The sequence below is a fragment of the Orbicella faveolata genome, unplaced genomic scaffold, assembly GCF_042242905.1.
Source record: "Orbicella faveolata isolate gen_17 unplaced genomic scaffold, um_ofav_v1 contig_24, whole genome shotgun sequence".
Lineage (NCBI taxonomy): Eukaryota > Metazoa > Cnidaria > Anthozoa > Scleractinia > Merulinidae > Orbicella > Orbicella faveolata.
The window spans coordinates 27,572,992-27,592,524 of record NW_028301552.1 but is presented as its reverse complement, the minus strand read 5'-3'; the positions used below and the strand labels follow the sequence as shown (position 1 = coordinate 27,592,524).

The 19,533-nt window shown below is 38.6% G+C and overlaps 3 protein-coding genes across 3 annotated transcripts; 2 read left to right on the top strand and 1 right to left on the bottom strand.

The window, feature by feature from the left end:
- Positions 1-562: 562 nt before the first annotated feature.
- Positions 563-5,969, top strand: LOC110065344 (fumarate hydratase, mitochondrial-like). Its single transcript, XM_020772476.2, has 8 exons — positions 563-742; positions 1,849-1,971; positions 2,267-2,377; positions 2,844-3,020; positions 3,325-3,480; positions 3,841-4,049; positions 4,410-4,597; positions 5,206-5,969. The coding sequence occupies exons 1-8, from the start codon at positions 635-637 to the stop codon at positions 5,628-5,630; spliced, it is 1,497 nt and encodes a 498-aa protein (XP_020628135.1). The 5' UTR covers positions 563-634; the 3' UTR covers positions 5,631-5,969.
- Positions 5,970-6,092: 123 nt separating this feature from the next.
- On the bottom strand, positions 6,093-11,395 carry LOC110065345 (dnaJ homolog subfamily C member 24-like). The gene is made up of 4 exons (XM_020772477.2): positions 11,252-11,395; positions 11,016-11,154; positions 7,590-7,658; positions 6,093-6,965 (listed from the first exon to the last, which is right to left on the bottom strand). The coding sequence occupies exons 1-4, from the start codon at positions 11,351-11,353 to the stop codon at positions 6,787-6,789; spliced, it is 489 nt and encodes a 162-aa protein (XP_020628136.2). The 5' UTR covers positions 11,354-11,395; the 3' UTR covers positions 6,093-6,786.
- Positions 11,396-11,520: 125 nt separating this feature from the next.
- Positions 11,521-19,007, top strand: LOC110065421 (small ribosomal subunit protein uS10m-like). The gene is made up of 7 exons (XM_020772555.2): positions 11,521-11,646; positions 12,416-12,468; positions 12,903-12,937; positions 16,212-16,255; positions 16,469-16,608; positions 16,949-17,057; positions 18,576-19,007. Exons 1-7 carry the CDS (start codon positions 11,545-11,547, stop codon positions 18,741-18,743), a joined length of 651 nt encoding a protein of 216 aa, XP_020628214.1. The 5' UTR covers positions 11,521-11,544; the 3' UTR covers positions 18,744-19,007.
- The last annotated feature ends 526 nt before the right edge of the window (positions 19,008-19,533 follow it).

Genomic DNA, 19,533 nt, shown 5'->3' with positions numbered 1-19,533 from the left:
GGCCTGAGTTGCTCAGAATTCGCACCCCAGTCTCGAGACCAAGTCCGTCGTTTACTCGCAATTCCTTTCGAATCTTTGACAACTTCACTTTGATACCTTCTTTTCATCTTTGCTGCTTTGGAAATTGGTTCATGGGGATGGTTACGCTGTAAGGGGCTTACGGTAAAGATTGCCGCGAGAGAGAGGACTGAGACCAAGTCATTATTTCGTAACCGGGTTCTGTGGAGGAATTAAGTGGCTCCTTGAAGTTTTCTAAACTCTGCCAGGGGACGGGAGAGGGGGTTATTGAAACTGATTCACGGTTTATTCGAAAGATATATGGACTGATACCCCGGGGCACCGCACCACTGAGCCAATGTAAATTTAACTAGATTGAGTCAATTCGAAGAAAATTAGAGAAAACAAGAGGAAAAAAGAAACAAATCGACCAAATATATGGATATCAGATCTCTTGCCTTCCTTGAAAGTCTTCGGCAATCAAGCTAACAAGTTAGGAAATCGTGTCTCGTCACACGCAGACTTTGCTCTAGCAATAAAATATGCTCCCGCGTTACGTGCCGCTGATCAACAGCAGCCATTTTGAAAGCGTTCAGCGTAAAGTTCCGCGCGAATACATTAAAATTCGCCTTGGAATATGGCTTACAGGTTTTGTTCTGTACTACGAAGTATCAGCCAAAGCCCTCGAATATTTCTCCATCATCAGAAGCTTTATTTAAGCCCTGTGACATTAACACGGACTATGGTAAGTTAAGCTAACAACTGAATTTTAGAAATTGCGAACGCGCGAACCAAGAAGATTCTTAATTTTTTTCTGCAAGTTTAATTCTCGTTGAGTGCCATGTGATCAGTGGTGGAATAAAGAAACCGAACCCAGAGTGCTCCATAGTCAGTGTATGGCCACTGTCAAGAAAATGCGAAATGGCTCTGCAAAGACATTTTTGTTCGCTTTCATCAGTTAACCAAAAAAATGAACAGCAACAGCGATCGCCAGCAAGCGGCTTTGGTAGCTTAATAGAATATTAAAATAGGCTTACTTTCTCTTCAATTAACTACTAAGCTCACAAGGTGTTCGTTTTAGCTCTAGTGAGCTTCTTTATAAATACGAAATGTGAAAAATCGCCATTCCAGGTTAACACCCTCCTACCTTCCCAGCATCTGTCGTCCCCCTCATTCCTCCCTCACCACTCACCCTACCTACCTCTCTCCCTTCCTCCAGGTCGGCTTTTTAATTTGTGAGAAGTGGTAAGGGAAGGGAAGAGAAATTAAATGCACTGATAATGGTTTATTCCTTCTGAAATGTCGCGATTTTTACTGCTCAGCTTACACTGAAAAAGTTCTTTCCTCGCATGGAGTTGTTGTAATTATTGTCACCCACCCCTCTAGGAGAAATCAGTTCTGGAAGCTTCCTCCCGTGAAAAGATACTAGTACCAAGGGACTTACTTACAGTGTTGTTCTTTTTGCCCCTTGTGAGACATAAGGGCTTCCACCATAGCTCTGCACTGGAGTCTGTTCTACACAATCAGTTGAACTTCATCCCCATGTCTTCCCAATGTTCTCCAGCTTTTTTTGTCCCTCTGCGTCTCCATGATTGTTTTGGTCTTCCCCTTCCCTTTTCAGGGGAGTTAAAGGGTAAATCCTGGACTCGGCAGAATGACAGGACTAATAAGTTCACTGCAAGCCTGACTTTCGTAGCCTTTTTGCAGAAGAAATCAAGACTCCCAGACAGCATAATGAATACTAAAATGAAACACCACCCTTAAACACTGATAGACTCGATGAGACCAGGTCCGGTACCCCTGAAGGGATGAATTCTGACAATTAACACAATGATCCTTCACTACCAACAGGCCACGCGCATTGAGACTGACAGTTTTGGAGAAATTGAAGTACCAGCTGATAAGTACTATGGAGCCCAAACTGCAAGATCAAAACTGAATTTTCCTATTGGTGATGAGAGTGAACGTATGCCAGTAAGTTAATAATCAGTGACCTGTTCTAAATTTATCTCAGACTTAAAAGTACAGAGATGGATTAATATAACATGTGTCTTTTTAAAGAGCCAGAAATACCACTTGTCCATCTGTTAATAGGAAATTACCCCCAAATATAATGTCCAAACAAAACATTTGCCATTTCACAAAGTTTCTTAAATCTACATCTTTCGCAGATGTGTTTGTTTTAAGTTTTTCTCACAGCTAAACTTGGTTCACATCACACGTTTTAAACTTCAATATGTCCAGTAACAACACCAGTTTCTAATAACAGGCTCCAGTGATCCGTGCCTTTGGTTTCTTGAAGAAAGCAGCTGCTGAGGTCAACAAGGAGTTTGGTTTAGATGCAAGTGTTGCTGACAACATCATGAAAGCAGCAGATGAGGTTTGAAATACACCCAGTGTTGTATTGTTTAAAAAAGAGTATTCTTTGATACTACCTGACAGTTTTTGCAGTAATGCAAATTATTTTAATTGATGTGAATAATTTAATTATTATTGTCAATAATTTAGCAACACCCATAAACTGAAGAGGACACTTTGCAGATGTTGTGACCTTTTTCGTCCATGTGGTAGTTTTTCTTTAGCTTTTGGGTAAATGTAGCTGACAGCACATGCATTGAACATTTTTGTACAAAGATAATCAAGTTTATCAGAAAGACAAATTATTAATATATAACCCTTTTCCAACTTCCTCATGTGCACTTTCCTTTTAAGTTTGTCTATGGTGTACAGTCTTCTAGATGTATCTCTTTAATTCTTCTATCTTAAGTCAGTAAACCACCATATAAAGAGGTTAAAGTGATTTAGAATTTTCAATTTGTTACTTACAAGTTACTCTCCACATCCAGGTGATAGCTGGAACGCTAAAGAACAACTTTCCCCTTGTGGTGTGGCAAACAGGCTCTGGCACACAGTCTAACATGAACGTGAATGAAGTGATCAGTAATCGTGCTATTGAGATGATGGGCGGCCAGATGGGATCAAAGAAACCTGTACACCCCAATGATCACGTCAACAAAAGCCAGGTTAGTCCTATGGAGAACATTCTTCAGATCTGTTACTGTGTCCTTGCATCATGTAGGGTGTAAGAACCAAAGAAAATGGATGTCTTTCTTTTGTTGCCAGTACTACTTGCTATTGTAGATTAAATATTCCTTGTGTTTGTCAGAGTTTGATGCAGATTTATCTACTCTACACATATATAATATATACGTGTATGATCTGAAGTGTACTAAAAAGACCTATGTGGAGGATGGTATGCACTTTGCTTGCCTCCTTATTTATATGCATATATTCACTTTTAAGAAGTTTATGAATTCTTGATTACAGAGTTCTAATGACACATTCCCAACAGCAATGCACATAGCAGCAGCAATGGAGGTTCACGAACGGCTGTTACCAGGTCTGAGAAAACTTCATGGTGCACTTCAGGCCAAGAGCAATGAGTTTAAGGACCTTGTTAAGATTGGCAGAACTCATACTCAGGTACAGTTATTTGTTTCATGTTTGTTCACCTTACTGTTGCAGCTTACTGGAAAGCTGTTTTGATAGACTTGTTTTGAAAATTTCCTTTCAGATCAATTCAGAGTGGTTCCTCTGCCCAATTTGTACTGGAAATTAAATTTTATCAAACAATTTTGAAGTATCAAGGTTTTTGATACATTTGTAAGCCACTGAGGTCAGAGCATGGTAATAATTATTCTCCCAAAACACTTTGACCAATTAAATTATAGTTTTTGTCCTTTACTTAGTGGTTTTGGAAAACATAACTTCAATTTAAATTTGTTAATGTTGTTATTATTAATTATTACAGCAACTATCCTTTGCATGTTTGTTCCATAACAGGATGCGACACCCGTAACCTTGGGCCAAGAGTTTAGTGGTTATGTGCAACAGATCGAGTATGGTATCTCAAGAGTGGAGGGGACCCTGGGGAGAGTGTATGAGCTGGCTATTGGTGGAACAGCAGTGGGTACTGGACTCAACACAAGAATAGGATTTGCTGAGAAGATGGCAGCCAAGATTGCTGAGTACACAAAGCTACCATTTATAAGGTAGGAATGAGGCATTTTTTTTTTACTTTAAAACTACTCTTTGCACTGAACAAGTTTGCTGGGACCTTTTGGGATAAGTCTCAGAATTTTGGGAACAAACTTTATCAACATATGGTAAATATTGCTTTCTAAAATACTAGTTATGCAATGCGTTCAAGTGGCAAACCATGGAATATAAATGGTTCATGTGCATACCAAGAAAATACAAGTGACTCATGGGATATTCCATGGTATACCACAAGAGAGCATTGGCTATATATTTTATATACAATGACTTTCCTGTATTCTGACTGGCTGTATTTTCTATGGCATGGTATAAAGATTAATAGAGAAAGTTTTCTTCCATTTTGTTTCCTTCAGTGCCCCAAATAAGTTTGAAGCCCTTGCAGCTCATGATGCTATGGTAGAGCTTCATGGAGCCTTGAACGTAATCGCCTGTAGCTTGATGAAAATTGCTAATGATATCAGGTTTCTAGGCTCAGGTCCTCGCTGTGGGCTGGGCGAGCTCATGCTTCCTGAGAATGAGCCTGGGAGCAGTATAATGCCAGGTAAGTCCTCCTAATCATGTCAGTGGCACTGAACATAAAGTAAGCACTGTTTTTTTGAGGCAACCCCAGGGAAATGCGAATGCTTTTTTGAATAAGACATTATCAAAAAGTGTAGACAGCAGGGAAGTCACAGCAGGTTTCAGATATAAAATGCCTCTTTTTAGTTTTACAAACATGCTTTGGAAGAAATGTCTTCCCTCTTCTTAATATTTGCACTGAATAAGGCAGAAGTTTCTGCTGAAACACGTTTGTAAAACTCCAGATTGTTGTTTTAGAACTGAAAATAAAACATGCTGTAAATGGTAAATTTCTCTCCAGGTTTGTGTGCATTTTGACCACTACCTGTGTTGTAAGACTGTTGCTGGTGACTTATGTTCCAAAAAACACAAATTAAAGTAATTCAACAGTTCTGTGAAATCTGCATTAATGAGGTGTTTCTATTAGTGATGGTGGGGATAAATGCCAATATTCATTTCATCGAGTTTCCCCCATGCCCTTTACATTCACTGACATGATATCTGTTTTGCTAAGCTTGGGTGGGTTGCATAACATAATTCAGAGGCTACACTTTTTCTTACTTTAAGCAAAATTTTAAATTGATCTTTCAGGGAAAGTTAATCCAACACAATGTGAAGCCATCACCATGGTTGCAGCTCAAGTCATTGGGAATCAGACAGCTGTGTCTGTTGGTGGAAGTAATGGCCATTTTGAATTGAATGTGTTCAAGCCAATGATCATAAGGAATGTTCTTCAATCAACAAGGCTCATTGGAGATGCTTGCGTGGCATTTACAGATAACTGTGTTGTAGGAATTGAAGCTAATGTAGAGAGAATCAACAAGCTTCGGGATGAATCCCTTATGTTAGTCACAGCACTTAACCCTCATATTGGCTATGACAATGCAGCAAAGATTGCTAAGAAAGCTCACAAAGAAGGCACAACATTGAAAGAAGCTGCCGTTAGTTTGGGATTGTTAACAGAAGAACAGTTTGCCGAGTGGGTGAAACCAGAGGATATGTTGGGACCTAAGTGAAGTCTGAATCAAACAATACACATCAAAGAGCAACAACACATGATGCTTTTATCAATTTAAATCTGACTCAGTCCTATGCAGTGTTGCATTTTGCCAATTGTAGGACAGATTTGATACTTTGCTGTAAGGAAAGTGAACTGTTTTCATTGAAATTAATATCCCTCCATTAGTGAGCTTGCACAGTACTGTTCTTCAAGCGTATCAATGGTTAGGATGATTTCCAGGTACCTCATAGATTGTACAACAGTAACCAGACATGTTGTAGCAAAGTTCTTGTCCTATGGCAAGTGTTAAGCAACTTTCCAAGTGGGTTTGTTAACATAAATTTCTGTCAACTGATGTAGTCATTTCATGTTTATATCACTTTGGGTAGATGATGGATAGGATTTTTCATCGTCATCATCATCATCATCAATCATCATCATCATCTTTTCATAACAAAAGCAGTTCACTCTATGTAAATTCAGTGCTGGAAATAATATTTTTTTTAATTAGGCACAGTTGTAGCAGGACATATTAAGTGCTTTCAAATCTCTTTGGCCAGACACATTTCAAATTTGATAAATAAAAGATGATAAATTTGCAGCTTGGGGAATAAAATGATAATAAAGAAATGTTGCCACAAGCATTGGACAAAAGAAAAAATCTGAGTCCCCAACAGGATTCAAACCTATGGCCTTCCAGATACTGGTTGGGTGCTCTATCACTGAGCTATGGAGGGACTCTTGGTGAACTAGGTTCATATGTGACACACGTCCTGCTAACTGCTAGGATCAGCAATATTGAGAGCGTCGTGTGTGATAAATGAACCTAGCCAAATGGCTAAGCTCAACAAGAGTCTCTCTGTAGTTCAGTGGTTAGAGCTTACAAGAGTGTCTGTTAAGACAGTTTCCACTATAGTTGGCATTTAAACGAGAAAAGCAGAGAGGTCTGTATCAAAGCAAGCTCACTTCCTGCCTCGCTTGCATTCATAGGCCAGGTAACTAAGCACACACTGCAAAATGGCCTATTCACATGATAGCTGTAAAGATTACAGCAAGTATTGCACATTCTCTTATCTCTGCATAAACTACAGTTGTTTATACAACTGCACAATGCAGTTCATGAAGACATTCTAACGTCATTTAAACTCAGCTACAAATCCTTTCTCATATTATCAGCTGTTTGCCATTTCCTGGTGATCATCTCTTGTATCATCAGCAAGAATGTTATACAGCACTCTGATGCTCAATGTGCAGTTTGAACAACACACAGTGTTATGTCCATTTTCCAAATCACACTCCGTAATCACATACTCCCCACTGCATCGACAAACACTTGAGAAGCTTCCAGAGTCTAGAATAACAACATTATAGCAAATTTGGTATACAGTGGACGCAATAAATTAACACAACCAAATTGCAGTCTTGGGTGCCACAATAAAATTTACTGTCAGCAATGACTTAACTGTGATGTATTCCATGCTATTGCCACACAACAAAGTCATCCTAAGTATTACTGACATCTTTTTGACAATGTTTATACTGCAATGTCAGTTGGCTTCTCATACATGTACCTAGGTTTGGGTCAAGGGGTAAGGAAAAGACACAGTTCCAAATAGACCTCTCTCTCCTCCACAGAGACTTAAAGGGGTTTTTCAGGTGGAAAAAAATCCTCTGAACGATATGAGTGCAAGGACAGGATTATGTGAAAGGGCTGCCTGGCCAATCTATCTGACTTTGCGTCTGCACTTACTTCGCACAGCAGCTTTCTATAACAAAGGTTTCGAGCCTCTGTGGAGGAGAGAGAGAATAGACAATGTTCTGAAAGGGTCATTGGGACATTAAAAAATTTTCCACAGAGTACTTTTAAAATAAAGCAAAGCATATAACACGAAGTAAAAAAACATCACATACAGTGCTGAAAGCTGTATAAAAATAACATTTTCAGGCTACATGTAAGTTTTTAACAGTTTTCTACCTTCATGATATTCCATGTCATCTAAATCCACCTCAGCACTGACTGGCCACTCTTGAGACAGACCCTGTTCTAAATTTGGTAAATAATAATTTTTAAGGAATGCTCTTGTTATGTAAAATAGCTTTTTGTTACAGTAGGGTCCTAGAGAGGAAGCTCATCTCTGACAGTTACCCCATCCCTTCTTTAAAGTGCCACTGAAACGAAATTTTCGTACTCTCTTTTTTTAGCCCAATTTATAGTTTCAAACGTGCTTAAAATAATGGTGAACTTTATTTCTGTCAAATCCTAACGGAAAGTGCTCTTTTTAGCTGCTGAAATCGAATTTTTGGAGCAAAACTGTGTCCGGGCTCTGGAACCGAGTTTAAGGACCTTGTGACGTCACTGGTTGTATTCACGCAAGAAGCGCTTAAGATTCTCTCTTGTTTTCACTTCATTTATTTAAGTTTATTCTTCATATTGTCGATACCTACTAGTTTCCTACCTTGTAATTTCAGTCCAGCCTTGACAGGAAATACACATCATAAACGTTGGAGGGCGCCAAAGAATGTAGATTCACCAAAATAAATGCTACAGATTAGAACAGCTCAGTATACTTTTCGAACATCTTGAGTACTCGATTGGAGATTTCGAAGACGAGTGTGGCAACTTTTGTATCACGTCCTGAAGCCTAAACACGATATTTCGTCGTCTGTTTTCAGCCTGGTTCTGAAATTTGGATTCTCACGTTTATCTAAGGTCTATTAACAAGGTTCGAATATATCCTCGGCAACTTTGCTGCATTAAAAGCCGTAAGCGCATCAGCCATCCGCACAATCATGAAGTTATTAACGGTCCACAATCTTTGAGTCGAGTACTTCTTTGCACACAGAGAGCATCTTTTTATGATACTAATAAGTGAGAGTTCTTGTGGTAGACAAAATGTATCTTTGAAAGTTGTGATCCGCAGCAGGGTTTGCTTTATCGCCGCATACGTATCAGTGTAAACAAAGCGGGAATTTCGCTTCTCTTTCACACGTATCTCCCAATTGTAATATTTCACGGCCGATGGATAACTTGGAGTTCTTTAGCACATACTTATGTCTATGATCTTCATTTAATAGTATTCAAGTTCAAAGCAATTCGTTAAACGTCACTAGTTTATTATTTAGTCGAAGGTTTATTAAACAGAATTTGAACTAATTTGCATATATGACCTTTCGCCGCCGACATTGTCACGCTTTCTCTCGTTTCCTGAAAACATATAATTGCAGGGTCATGGCAGCTAAGTTTGCCTTTATAGTTTAAATTCGCTCCCTCATATAAAAGAAGAGGGTTTCTTAAATTGTTGCTGTTGCGATAACTTGTAGGATGTAGCAGATACAACTAGACTAAAGGTCACTGTGGCACAATCTCGTCCGCGGTGAAACTCACAAAGCGTCCGGTTTCCTCGAAGCGAAGCGACTCGAAAACTCGAAACGTTGTTGCTACGATTCGTGCAGCAGCACTCCGGATAATATTTTCAAAAGCCGCTTTCTCTTGTTTTCATGTCTTTTAACTTTATGAGTGTAGATATTGTTTAATTGAGTGCTGGCCATTTCACTAAGAGTCCCGATCATTTTGCGATCTAAGAACTCCCACTCGTTTGCTTGCTTACATAAAATATCCAATTAAATAGACTGAAAAGCCCCAGGATCGACTCTCCACCTCTTCATGTTTAAGGCTACTGTTATTATCTGCTTTACAGCCCTGAGATGTCCTTAAGATGTTTTTGGGGGGGCTTCGAACAGTATTCTCTTCTCCCATAATCACTCTAAATTTTCAGCGCGGCATGAGAGCAATACAACCAGTGACGTCACTAGGCTGTTTTGGCCGCGCCAAGATGGCCGCCAATTTTGGGCTTAACCAGCCAATTTCGAACGGCTGAAAAAGCAGTTTTCGCTTACCGTATGCGAAAAAAAAGTCTGCAGTGTTTCCAAGTAAGGTTGAAACTTTATTACTAAGCAAAAATCTCACATACGAAAATTTCGTTTCAGTGGCACTTTAAACTGTCTTTGCAGTGTGACTCAGAAACCTTTGGGTTTGTTTATGTGTCACAAGGAAAAGATTTCCTCGCAAAGCATTCTTTACTAGGGACATGAAGTCTTTCACAATTTCCTTCACCCAAGAATGGTTTTACAAGAACAGAGCAAGACATTATTTCAGATGCCTGACTTCCAACATGTCTAATAATTATGGTCTAAAAAGTATTGTGTGTTACTTGGACCATTGCGTCTAAACTTAGCTCTTGTAGGCTGCTTGTTATAAGCTTAATTTGTTTTGCAAATAATGCAAATCGAGCAAAATAAATTATGAAAGTGAAGAATGCTCATCGCAGTAAATTTTCCAATTGGAAAATTTACTGCGATGAGCATTCTTCATTTTCATCTACAACTGCAGTTCAAATATGAATCATTTCATATAGACGTCACAAAATAAATTATGTCAACAAAACATTTTACCTTTCGGGTGTGGACAAAATGTGGGGTAGGCCATGGCCTAGGCCATGCTGTAGACCATGGTCTACCCTATGGCCTAATGGTGGTCAGATTTTTAAAAACATAAGCAAATCATATGCATCAGTAAGAGTCAAATGGGTAAGCTGGCATAAAATTATATCCCTCGTGGTTTCTTGTATCCCTCTAATAGGGGTATACGAAAAGTCACTAACACTAACACTAACAGTCACTAACGCCATTCATTACATGTTTACACTAGCACTCCACTATATGTTACAAACTGGCAGCCAGTATGGATCGTGGAGCCACCATTTTGGATATTCTCAGCAATCAGGTAATACCAGTCCTTCCCGGGAGGGGGGGGGGGAGGATATATAAATCACCGGGGTGCTCGTGGTACCTTTTAGGAGTTAAAAATGCAGTTTTGGTACCTCTTAAGGTGTTTAGCCTCAAAAGGTCCACGGTGGGAGCTCTTGCAAAATATGATAGGGGATAATATTTTATGTAAGAATTGGTACCTCTTAGGGGAGAAACAAATTTCAAACCATGCCTGCAAAAAAGGATCTTGGTACCTCTTAGGGGTTCTTTCCAAAATTTCCAACCAGCACCCTTCCTTTTTATATGGGAGTGCCCCCATTGGGCCCTTCCCTCCCTCTTAACCTGCTGTTATGGTTGATTGCTTGGAGAACCTAGACGTCGAAGGCAGCGAGAAATAGGATGTTTCAAGGCTGAGTGCTGTAAGGTTTGAATTGTTTCGTTCCCTCTGTTGTTGAGAATCGTGTTAGTGACTTTTTAGTATACCCCTATTAGAGGGATATAATTTTATGCCAGCTAACTCATTCGACTCTTAGTGATGTTTTGTTTATGTTTTTAAAAATCTGACCACCAGTAGGCCATAGGGTAGGCAACAGGGTAGGCCATGGCCTACCCCACGTTTTGTCCACACCTTTACCTTTCAGCTGTTTATCAAGGTTTACTCGTGTTTCTTGGTTATTGAGGAGTTTCCATGCCTTATCTATAGCCAAAAACCTTTCATAGGCCTTGTCACGATCTTCCTGGGTTAATGATTCATCTAGTTTATCAGGGTGCACCTGAAAGGGCAAAAAAATTCTTTCGAGATCGAGTCCTGGGATCGAGTGGACAATGCAGAGAAATTTCTTTTGCAAGACGTATGATCGGTTGTCGAACCTTGAGTACAAGTTTTTGATAACTTCTCTTGATTTCTTCGTGGCTGGAGTTTGTTGAAACGCCGAGCACGTCATAAGGATTGGTGAACTCTGCCGCGTTCATAGGATCAGCACTTCCTGAGCGTTCGCCATATTAGAAACCGTGTTCTTCGAGGAGAATGAACACTAGTTATTTTCTAATAAAACTTCTGATTGGTTGATATTGCTCGCGTTTTACACAGTGACCAATCAGAACTATCGTTGTAAGTCTCCATAGAAATTGCGTGGTTACCAATTATTCTAAGAGAAACCAAGATGGCGGCGTTACGACGCGTTGGACTGTGCAGATGCTTATCACTAGTGCGGTCTGCACAACCATCATTAGCTACTAGTAGTTGTCTTTCTTCCAGGAATGAGGTATGAGGCTTGCCTTTATTTAGTTCTTTGTTATTTTTTTTTTTCAAATGACATTCCCTTCAGTCAAACTTGAGGATAGTTTCTAAACTTGTAGATGTGGAAAAAAGCTTGCGCACCGGTAGCAAACTCATTGACGAACCTCTTTGAGTACTGATTCAAATATATAATGATGCTTAACTTCAGCATATCCTCCCTAGAGCGTTCAGAGCTGCCTTAAAAGTTTCGAAAAGTTAAGGTGGCTCTGATCAATGCAAAAAATTGCATCTTATTAGGCTTATCACAATTTGATAATAAAAAATATGGATCACTGAGCTTGTTTTTGAAGTAAAAAAAATTAAGAGTGTTTCTAAGAGGTTGTATTGTTCCCATGGTAACCTGTTATATAATATAATGACCACAACTTGTTTACCAATGATTAGGCATTTGTGTAATATCATTATTGTACAGCTTTAGGATCATTTGACAAAGATAAAATGATATCTCTAGCAATCTTTGAGCCTACCATTTCAACTGAAATTCACCCTTTAGAAGGTGTGAAAACTGACTCCTTAGATATCAGTTGCCTGAAAGCTTTGGTTGTCCTTTCTAAATTTATGTTGTATTGATGTTAGAAAGTCCTTTAACATTTGAGAGTGGGTATGGTGGCAGCTCTATACTGTAAATTTCATGATATATTTAGAACAATCATTATTCATTCAATCATTTGACCGACAACCCAACTGACTGACCAACTGATCAGTTAATTGATACTTTTTTTATGTCTTGTCAGGTACCAGAATTAGGTGGTCAAACCTCACCTATTGGATTTGTTTATCAACACAGGTACTGACAAAAAGCATACATTCTGGTCTTGAGTACATCTGCATTTTTGTTTTCTGCACATAACTGTAATAATATTATTAAATGTCCTAAATGCCTACTTAAACACCTACAACAGCAGTAAAATTTTATCACGTTGTAAGTAATATTATGTCATAACAATGCATCACAAAAGTAATCTTGGCTATGAATAACAAAGGCTAATGCATTGGCAAAAACGTGCAGGCCACTTTCTTCGCATGAGGGGTGCATTTGAAAGGTGCATGCAATGTTCGCTTCCTTCTGAGCAGTACTGTGATCAAAAGGAGAACAGGTCTGTTGAACTGGAACTAGAATGGTTAAGTATGTTTGTAACTTTAAAATTTCAGAAAAAAGGTTAGAAACATTATTATTACTGAAGTATATGATTTTTTTATGAGTTTGCTCTGCCTTCATAGGACAAGAGGGGATTTCTGTCCACAAAGAAAACATGGTAAGAATCTTATACTATTATTTTTCCTGTGGATAAAAACCGATCTGAGACAAATCTGTGATGCAGAAGTTTACAGTATCAGCTTTATTCTCATACCCAGACATTCTTTCAGCTCATGCAGTCAGGAATGCATGACAAGCAGCTTATGTTGCCACAGGTCAAGGAAAAAAATTCAATAATGTCAGGGAATTTTGTTTTGAGTCAGGAATTGGAATAATTTAACCAGCTGTAATCTCAATGATGTATTTCCTTTTCATGTTGTTCCAGAAAATATCCATATCACCACCTTCTCATTATTTCCTTTTTGGCACACAAACATAACCCCCGTTCTTCTGAAATGTCCACAAGTATTATGTTTGACACCCCTTAGCCCCTCTGGAAAAATTCATTTTGTCCAGAAAGTGTGTTACAGTTAAAGGAAACACTCCAGGGTTGTACATCACTGCTGTTTATTATTGATTGTTGGTAACATGCAAAGATACAGGTACAGTACAGACTCCCAAAACATAAAGCAACTTCTTTAAACACACTTTAAAGTGCCACTGAAACGAAATTTTCGTACTCTCTTTTATTACCCCAATTTGTAGTTTCTAACGTGCTTAAAATAATGGTGAACTTTATTTCTGTCAAATCCTAACGGAAAGTGCTTTTTTTAGCTGCTGAAATCGACTTTTTGGAGCAAAACTGTGTCCGGGCTCTGGAACCGAATTTAAGGACCTTGTGACGTCACTGGTTGTATTCACGCAAGAAGCGCTATAGATTCTCTCTTGTTTTCACTTGATTTATTCAAGTCTATTTTTCATATTGTTGATACCTGCTAGTTTTCTACCTTGTAATTTCTGTCCAGTCTTGACAGGAAATACATATCATGAACGTTGGAGGGCGCCAAAGAGTGTAGATTAACCAAAATAAATGCTACAGATTAGGACAGCTCAGTTACTTTTCGAACATTTTGAGTACTCGATTGGAGATTTCGAAGACGAGTGTGGCAACTTTTATATCACGTCCTAAAGCCTAAACACGATATTTAGTCGTCTGTTTTCAGCCTGGTTCTGAAATTTGGATTCTCACGTTTATCTAAGTTCTATTACACAAGGTTCGAATATATCCTCGGCAACTTTACTGCAGTAAAAGCCGTAAGCGCATCAGCCATCCGCATAATCACGAAGTTATTAACGGTCCACAAGCTTTGAGTCGAGTACTTCTTTGTACACAGAGGGCATTTTTTTATGACACTAATAAGTGAGAGTTCTTGTGGTAGACAAAATGTGTCTTTGAAAATTGTGACCGCAGCAGGGTTTGCTTTATCGTCGCATACGTATCAGTGTAAACAAAGCGCGAATTTCGCTTCTCTTTTACACGTATCTCCCAATTGCAATATTTCACGGTCGATGGATTACTTTGAGTTCTTTAGCACATACTTATGTCTATGATCTTCATTTAATGGTATCCAAATTCAAAGCAATTCGTTAAAACGTCACTAGTTTACACTCCTTTCGAAGGTTTATTAAACAGAATTTGAACTAATTTGCATATATCACCTTTCGCCGTCGACATTGTCACGCTTTCTCTCGTTTCCTGAAAACACACCTGTAGGGTCATGGCAGCTTAGTTTACCTTTATAGTTTAAATTCGCTCCCTCACATAAAAGAAGAGGGTTTCTTAAATTGTTGCTGATTTGATAACTTGTAGGATGTAACAGATGCAACTGGACTAAAGGTCACTGTAGCACAATCTCGTCCGCGGTGAAACTCACAAAGCGTCCGGTTTCCTCGAAGCCGCTTTCTCTTGTTTTCATGTCTTTTTTACTTTATGAGTGTAGGTATTGTTTAATTGAGTGGTGGCCATTTCACCAAGAGTCCTGATCATTTTGCGATCTAAGAACTCCCACTCGTTTGCTTGCTTACATAAAATATCCTGCAAATATCCAATTAAATAGACTGAAAAGCCCCAGGATCGACTCTCCACCTCTTCTTGTCTAAGGCTACTGTGATTATCTGCTTTACAGCTCTGAGATGTCCTTAAGATGTTTTTTGGGGGGCTTCGAACAGTATTCTCTTCTTCCATAATCACTCTAAATTTTCAGCGCAGCATGAGAGTAATACAACCAGTGACGTCACTAGGCTGTTTTGGCCGCTCCAAGATGGCCGCCAATTTTGGGCTTAACCAGCCAACTTCGAACGGCTGAAAAAGCAGTTTTCGCTTACCGTATGCGAAAAAAAAGTCCGCAGTGTTTCCAAGTAAGGTTGAAACTTTATTACTAAGCAAAAATCTCACATACGAAAATTTCGTTTCAGTGGCACTTTAAAAGTAACTAGACAGACTGTAAATGGTAACTTGTGATTTTTGAGTAGCTAGATGAGTACTTGAATTTATATTGAATGGAAGGACATCTGGAAACTAAAGTGGATCCAATCTCCCTGCCCTCCATAGTTTCCTGGGTCTTTCACCCCTCACCCCTGTGTAATTTGCAATTCTTTCTGTGGTGGGGTATGAATATTTTCTGGAACCATAAAAGGAAAAAGGAAAATTTGTTGAGAACTAATCAGCCCTCATGAGTGGGTGGAAAGGATGGCTGTCAGGGGAGGCTGCAAGCTGATACTGTAGGGGAATCCTTGTTTACAATATTTGCCTCATTAGCATAAGCAATTCAGTTTCTGATGGAGCGACTAATAAAACAGTTCTGAATATTGAAAGGTCATGTACGATTAACTCTGCCAATGAATATGAGCCTGATGTATTAAATACTTTTTGTGCAACATGGGTTTAAAAACTCAAAGTTTTATAAAGAATATATGAGCTCATTAGCTCTTTTGCCACCCAGAAATTTTGCAGTTTTTGTAAGACAATTTCCCCTTGAATATTACACCCAAAAAGCTACAAATTTCAGCGTGTATTACGTTTCACTAGCTCTTTAGCTGCCTGGAGTCAATTCATATGTAACATGTTTCCTTCTGTGTGCAAAGCCGTATGCAAATGAGCAAAAATGTAAACAATAACATCAGCATAAATCCCCCTATATCTGACATCTTGTCTTAATTTGACCGTCAGGGAAATTTTACTTTTATCAGGGAAAAGTAAGAAAATTGGCAACCATGATAAGCCAAAACAATGGCTGCATATGAGGTTATATCAGCTTGGGATATTTGATAGTGACAGATGTTGATTCTGGTTGGAGAAATATTTCACTCAGATGTTAAACTGAAACAGCTGACTTGTGATAGATACACATATTTACTCAAGGAAGTACTTGGCTTTCTGCTCTTTCCCTCAGGAGTCAAACTAATGCAGTTGAGATCTTTTTCTACCAAAGAAAATGTAAGTGTTTCTAGAAATAATGTAATATCATGTTTTACTTCAAGCATTTGATTGTGTCGTTTGTGTTCTGTATTACTTTGTGACTGGTTTGGAATGTATTTGCTGCTCATCAATTCTATTAAAAACTTACAGTTTAAGCTATTAAAATAAAAGTGAAGATTGGGTTGGGCAGATCCGTTAATCTCAATATGTTTTTCAATAAACTTTTTTCAGGATAGTTCTGACTCAAACAAAAGAGTTCTGTATTCACTAATCAGCATCAAATACAAGGGCAGTGACGAAGCTGTACTAAAGAGCTACACTAAATTTATCACACTAGCTGCTTCACATCTGGACATTGATATATCTGACCTGTAAGTACAATAATTATATTATTCATAGCTAACATAGCTAGCAAACATTCAGTATATGTAAGCATGCATTACAATTCAGCGATGAACACTCATGGTGGCAGGGTTTCATTAAGGGTCAGGCACCAGGCAAATTGACTAGCTGTGAGGATGATTTTGCCTGCCTGGTTTGACCATCAAGCAGAAAGTTTTTCTTATAATGAAGTTCAGTGCAAAACACTGTTAAAATGAGCAATTTTTGTCTGTAAACCAATATAGGGCAGATTAAACTTGCTCTGCTTTTAAATATTGACCAACTGATTGATATTGAGTTCTTATTTTGGTTTATTTCCTTGTTTTGCAGGATTTTACTTCCCACGTCAATTGAAAGACACACAGTTTTAAAATCTCCACACATTTACAAGAAACACAGAGCACAGTATGAGGTGCGGACACATGCGCGGATGTTACAGGTTTGTATTACAATTGAGAGTTTTTTTGTGAGCTAACTACATCGTGAAGGTTCCTGCTCAAGGATGGATCTTCCTCCAGTATGTCCCCGGCCCTCCTAGGGGTTGCTTGGATCTTGATAAAAACGTTCCTTTTGAGGGGAGCGTGTTGTCCAAGAAAAATAAATTGTCTATGTCTATGTCTATGTCCATGTCTAGGAGAGCTGCTTGACTAAGTCCTATGACGTATAAACTACATATGACTACCATATTACTACCAATATTATTACCATGTACGTGGTGATGGAACTTCTTGCTGAACTTGTTTTAAAGAAGCGATATACATGCGGCAATGCCACAGCGGATCTTAATGGCTTATTCAAAACAATCTTATACCATAACTTAATACATGTATACGGTATTACATGTTTAATAACATACATGAAAAAATTACTCGCTTCTGATTGGCTGAGAGCAGTGCAGTTCAAGTGTAACACCAGTGCAGTTCAAGTGTAACACCAGTGCAAAAAGTGTAACACCAGTGCAAATTACACATCATAATTCGGGATTATGATTGGCTGAGAGAAAATAAGACATTTTTGAAGCCAATGATATTATGTAAAATGATGAGAAAAATTTTGTGCGGAAACTCGAATGAGAAAAAATGGCTTCAAGGAAGGTATTCCGGCACTTCCTCCACGCAAATTTTTTCCTGTTTATATTATTAATAAGTAATCATACGGTTTTTCTCGTTCAATTTGGAATTAATTTGCACTTGTGAGTTTTTCAAAAAACTGAAATTGAACTCGCCGAAGCGGCTCGTGCAATTTCAGCTTTTTGAAAAATTCACTCGTGCAAATTAATTCCAAATTGAACTCGAAACCGTATGATTACATTTACTAAATGTGCATTAAATCTCTCCTCAGTCTAGCTCACTAGACTTAACGCAAATGTCAATAATTGACGATAATTATTATGAAAGGACTAGGGAGCTTTGTATTCAACCAAAACCTCTTTTGAAACAAGCCCAAATGGTACGGAAATTTCCTTGGAAGTTTCCGTAAAATCCGAAAACTGGTCCATTTCTGAAATCCAAACCATTTAACCAAAAACTGCGGAAATTCTGAATGGAACAGAAATGCCCAGCAAGAAATTTTCGACAATTTGGTGTTCCTTGCAAGGTTGTCCTCTTTTCGGAAATTCTGGAAATGCTGTTCGATTCGGCAGTGGAAATTTCTGGAAGGCATCTCTACTCGCAGAGAACTTTTGTAGTGAGCATACATGTATCCAAAAATACTTCTCAAGGACATCTTCTAAAGTTCCTATGCGACTACTGCTAGCTGAATATAACTCCTACTTTCTCGACAACGCGAGCAAAATCGAGACTACAGGGTATCAAAAAACGTACATGTACTGCGATGCTACAGAACTTTCAACGAGCTTTAACTGTTCTTGATTCAAGTTTTATTCTCCCGACGTTAATAGTTAGTGTGTACCTTGATAAAAAGCGACTGATTGTCAGAGCATTGGTTTGTATTGTAGGTTAGGAATGTGACCCGTGAAACAGCAGATGTGCTACTTGAGTATATTCAGCGGAACATACCTGAAGGAGTCAGTATGAGTGTGGAACAAACTGAACTGGAATCAATGCCACAATACTTTGAACTTCCTCCTCAAGCACAAGAGTACTTAAACCAAAATAAAGACTGAAAGAATAGCAAAAATAACAACCAAGAAAGATAAATCGCGCCATTGACAGAAGGCAGTCAATACTGCTTAGCCAGTTATGAGGCCCAAGTCTGCATGTGTGATCTATCAAATGTACCATCATGGATTACTGATTTCAATGGCGCTTTGCCGCGATTTATTTCTGGTCTTCGCGATTTTCGATCACCGTCAAGACTAATATGTCTCTTACTTCACAGGCAATTTAAAGTACAATATCTGAAAAATAACATTAAAATAAAAAGATAACCTGTGGTGAAAGAGTTTTATTCCCAAACATGTTGTCCAACATTGAGATCATATTTGTCTCTTGTATGCGTCCCAACAACGACGGTTGGAAGTTGTTTGATTATTTGCTGAGAAAAGGTAAAGAATTAGATGTTTCGAGACTGCCGCCTCTTCTTCACTGATCTGATTTGGGGCAGAATGTAGACAGCCATAGACCTATAAAGAAGGTTTTTTTTTCATGACAGAAAAGACATGATACCTTGTAAATCCAGCTTGATAGCGACACCTGAAGGACGCAAACTAAAGAAATATGTGAATAACGAGCTCATTGCATTTCATTTGTTTGTTTGCTCGAAGATCCCTCGCTACCAAGCTGAATTTTAGTATGTTGAGAGCAGCCTATTGGCTAACTTAAAAAAAAAGCGGTAACGACGATTCTACCACCTTTACAAAGGCTTGTAAAAGAGAACTTTGTCCTGCAGATAAGTTCAAAGCAGATTTTAACGACAAAAACTTCATCTCGAAAATAAGAATACACGATGTCAGC

Bases quoted from the DNA above. Each gene is read 5' to 3' on its own strand.
- LOC110065421 (XM_020772555.2), top strand. From the start codon at position 11,545: ATGGCGGCGTTACGACGCGTTGGACTGTGCAGATGCTTATCACTAGTG. The intron at 12,469-12,902 runs GTACTGACAAAA...CTGCCTTCATAG, and splicing joins GGATTTGTTTATCAACACAG to GACAAGAGGGGATTTCTGTC. The intron at 17,058-18,575 runs GTTTGTATTACA...TTTGTATTGTAG, and splicing joins CACATGCGCGGATGTTACAG to GTTAGGAATGTGACCCGTGA.
- LOC110065345 (XM_020772477.2), bottom strand. From the start codon at position 11,353: ATGAACGCGGCAGAGTTCACCAATCCTTATGACGTGCTCGGCGTTTCA. The intron at 7,659-11,015 runs GTAAAGGTGTGG...TACCAAATTTAG, and splicing joins CCTTGATAAACAGCTGAAAG to AACAGGGTCTGTCTCAAGAG. The intron at 6,966-7,589 runs GTAGAAAACTGT...TTGTTATTCTAG, and splicing joins TGACATGGAATATCATGAAG to ACTCTGGAAGCTTCTCAAGT.
- LOC110065344 (XM_020772476.2), top strand. From the start codon at position 635: ATGGCTTACAGGTTTTGTTCTGTACTACGAAGTATCAGCCAAAGCCCT. The intron at 743-1,848 runs GTAAGTTAAGCT...CACTACCAACAG, and splicing joins TGACATTAACACGGACTATG to GCCACGCGCATTGAGACTGA. The intron at 2,378-2,843 runs GTTTGAAATACA...CTCCACATCCAG, and splicing joins TCATGAAAGCAGCAGATGAG to GTGATAGCTGGAACGCTAAA.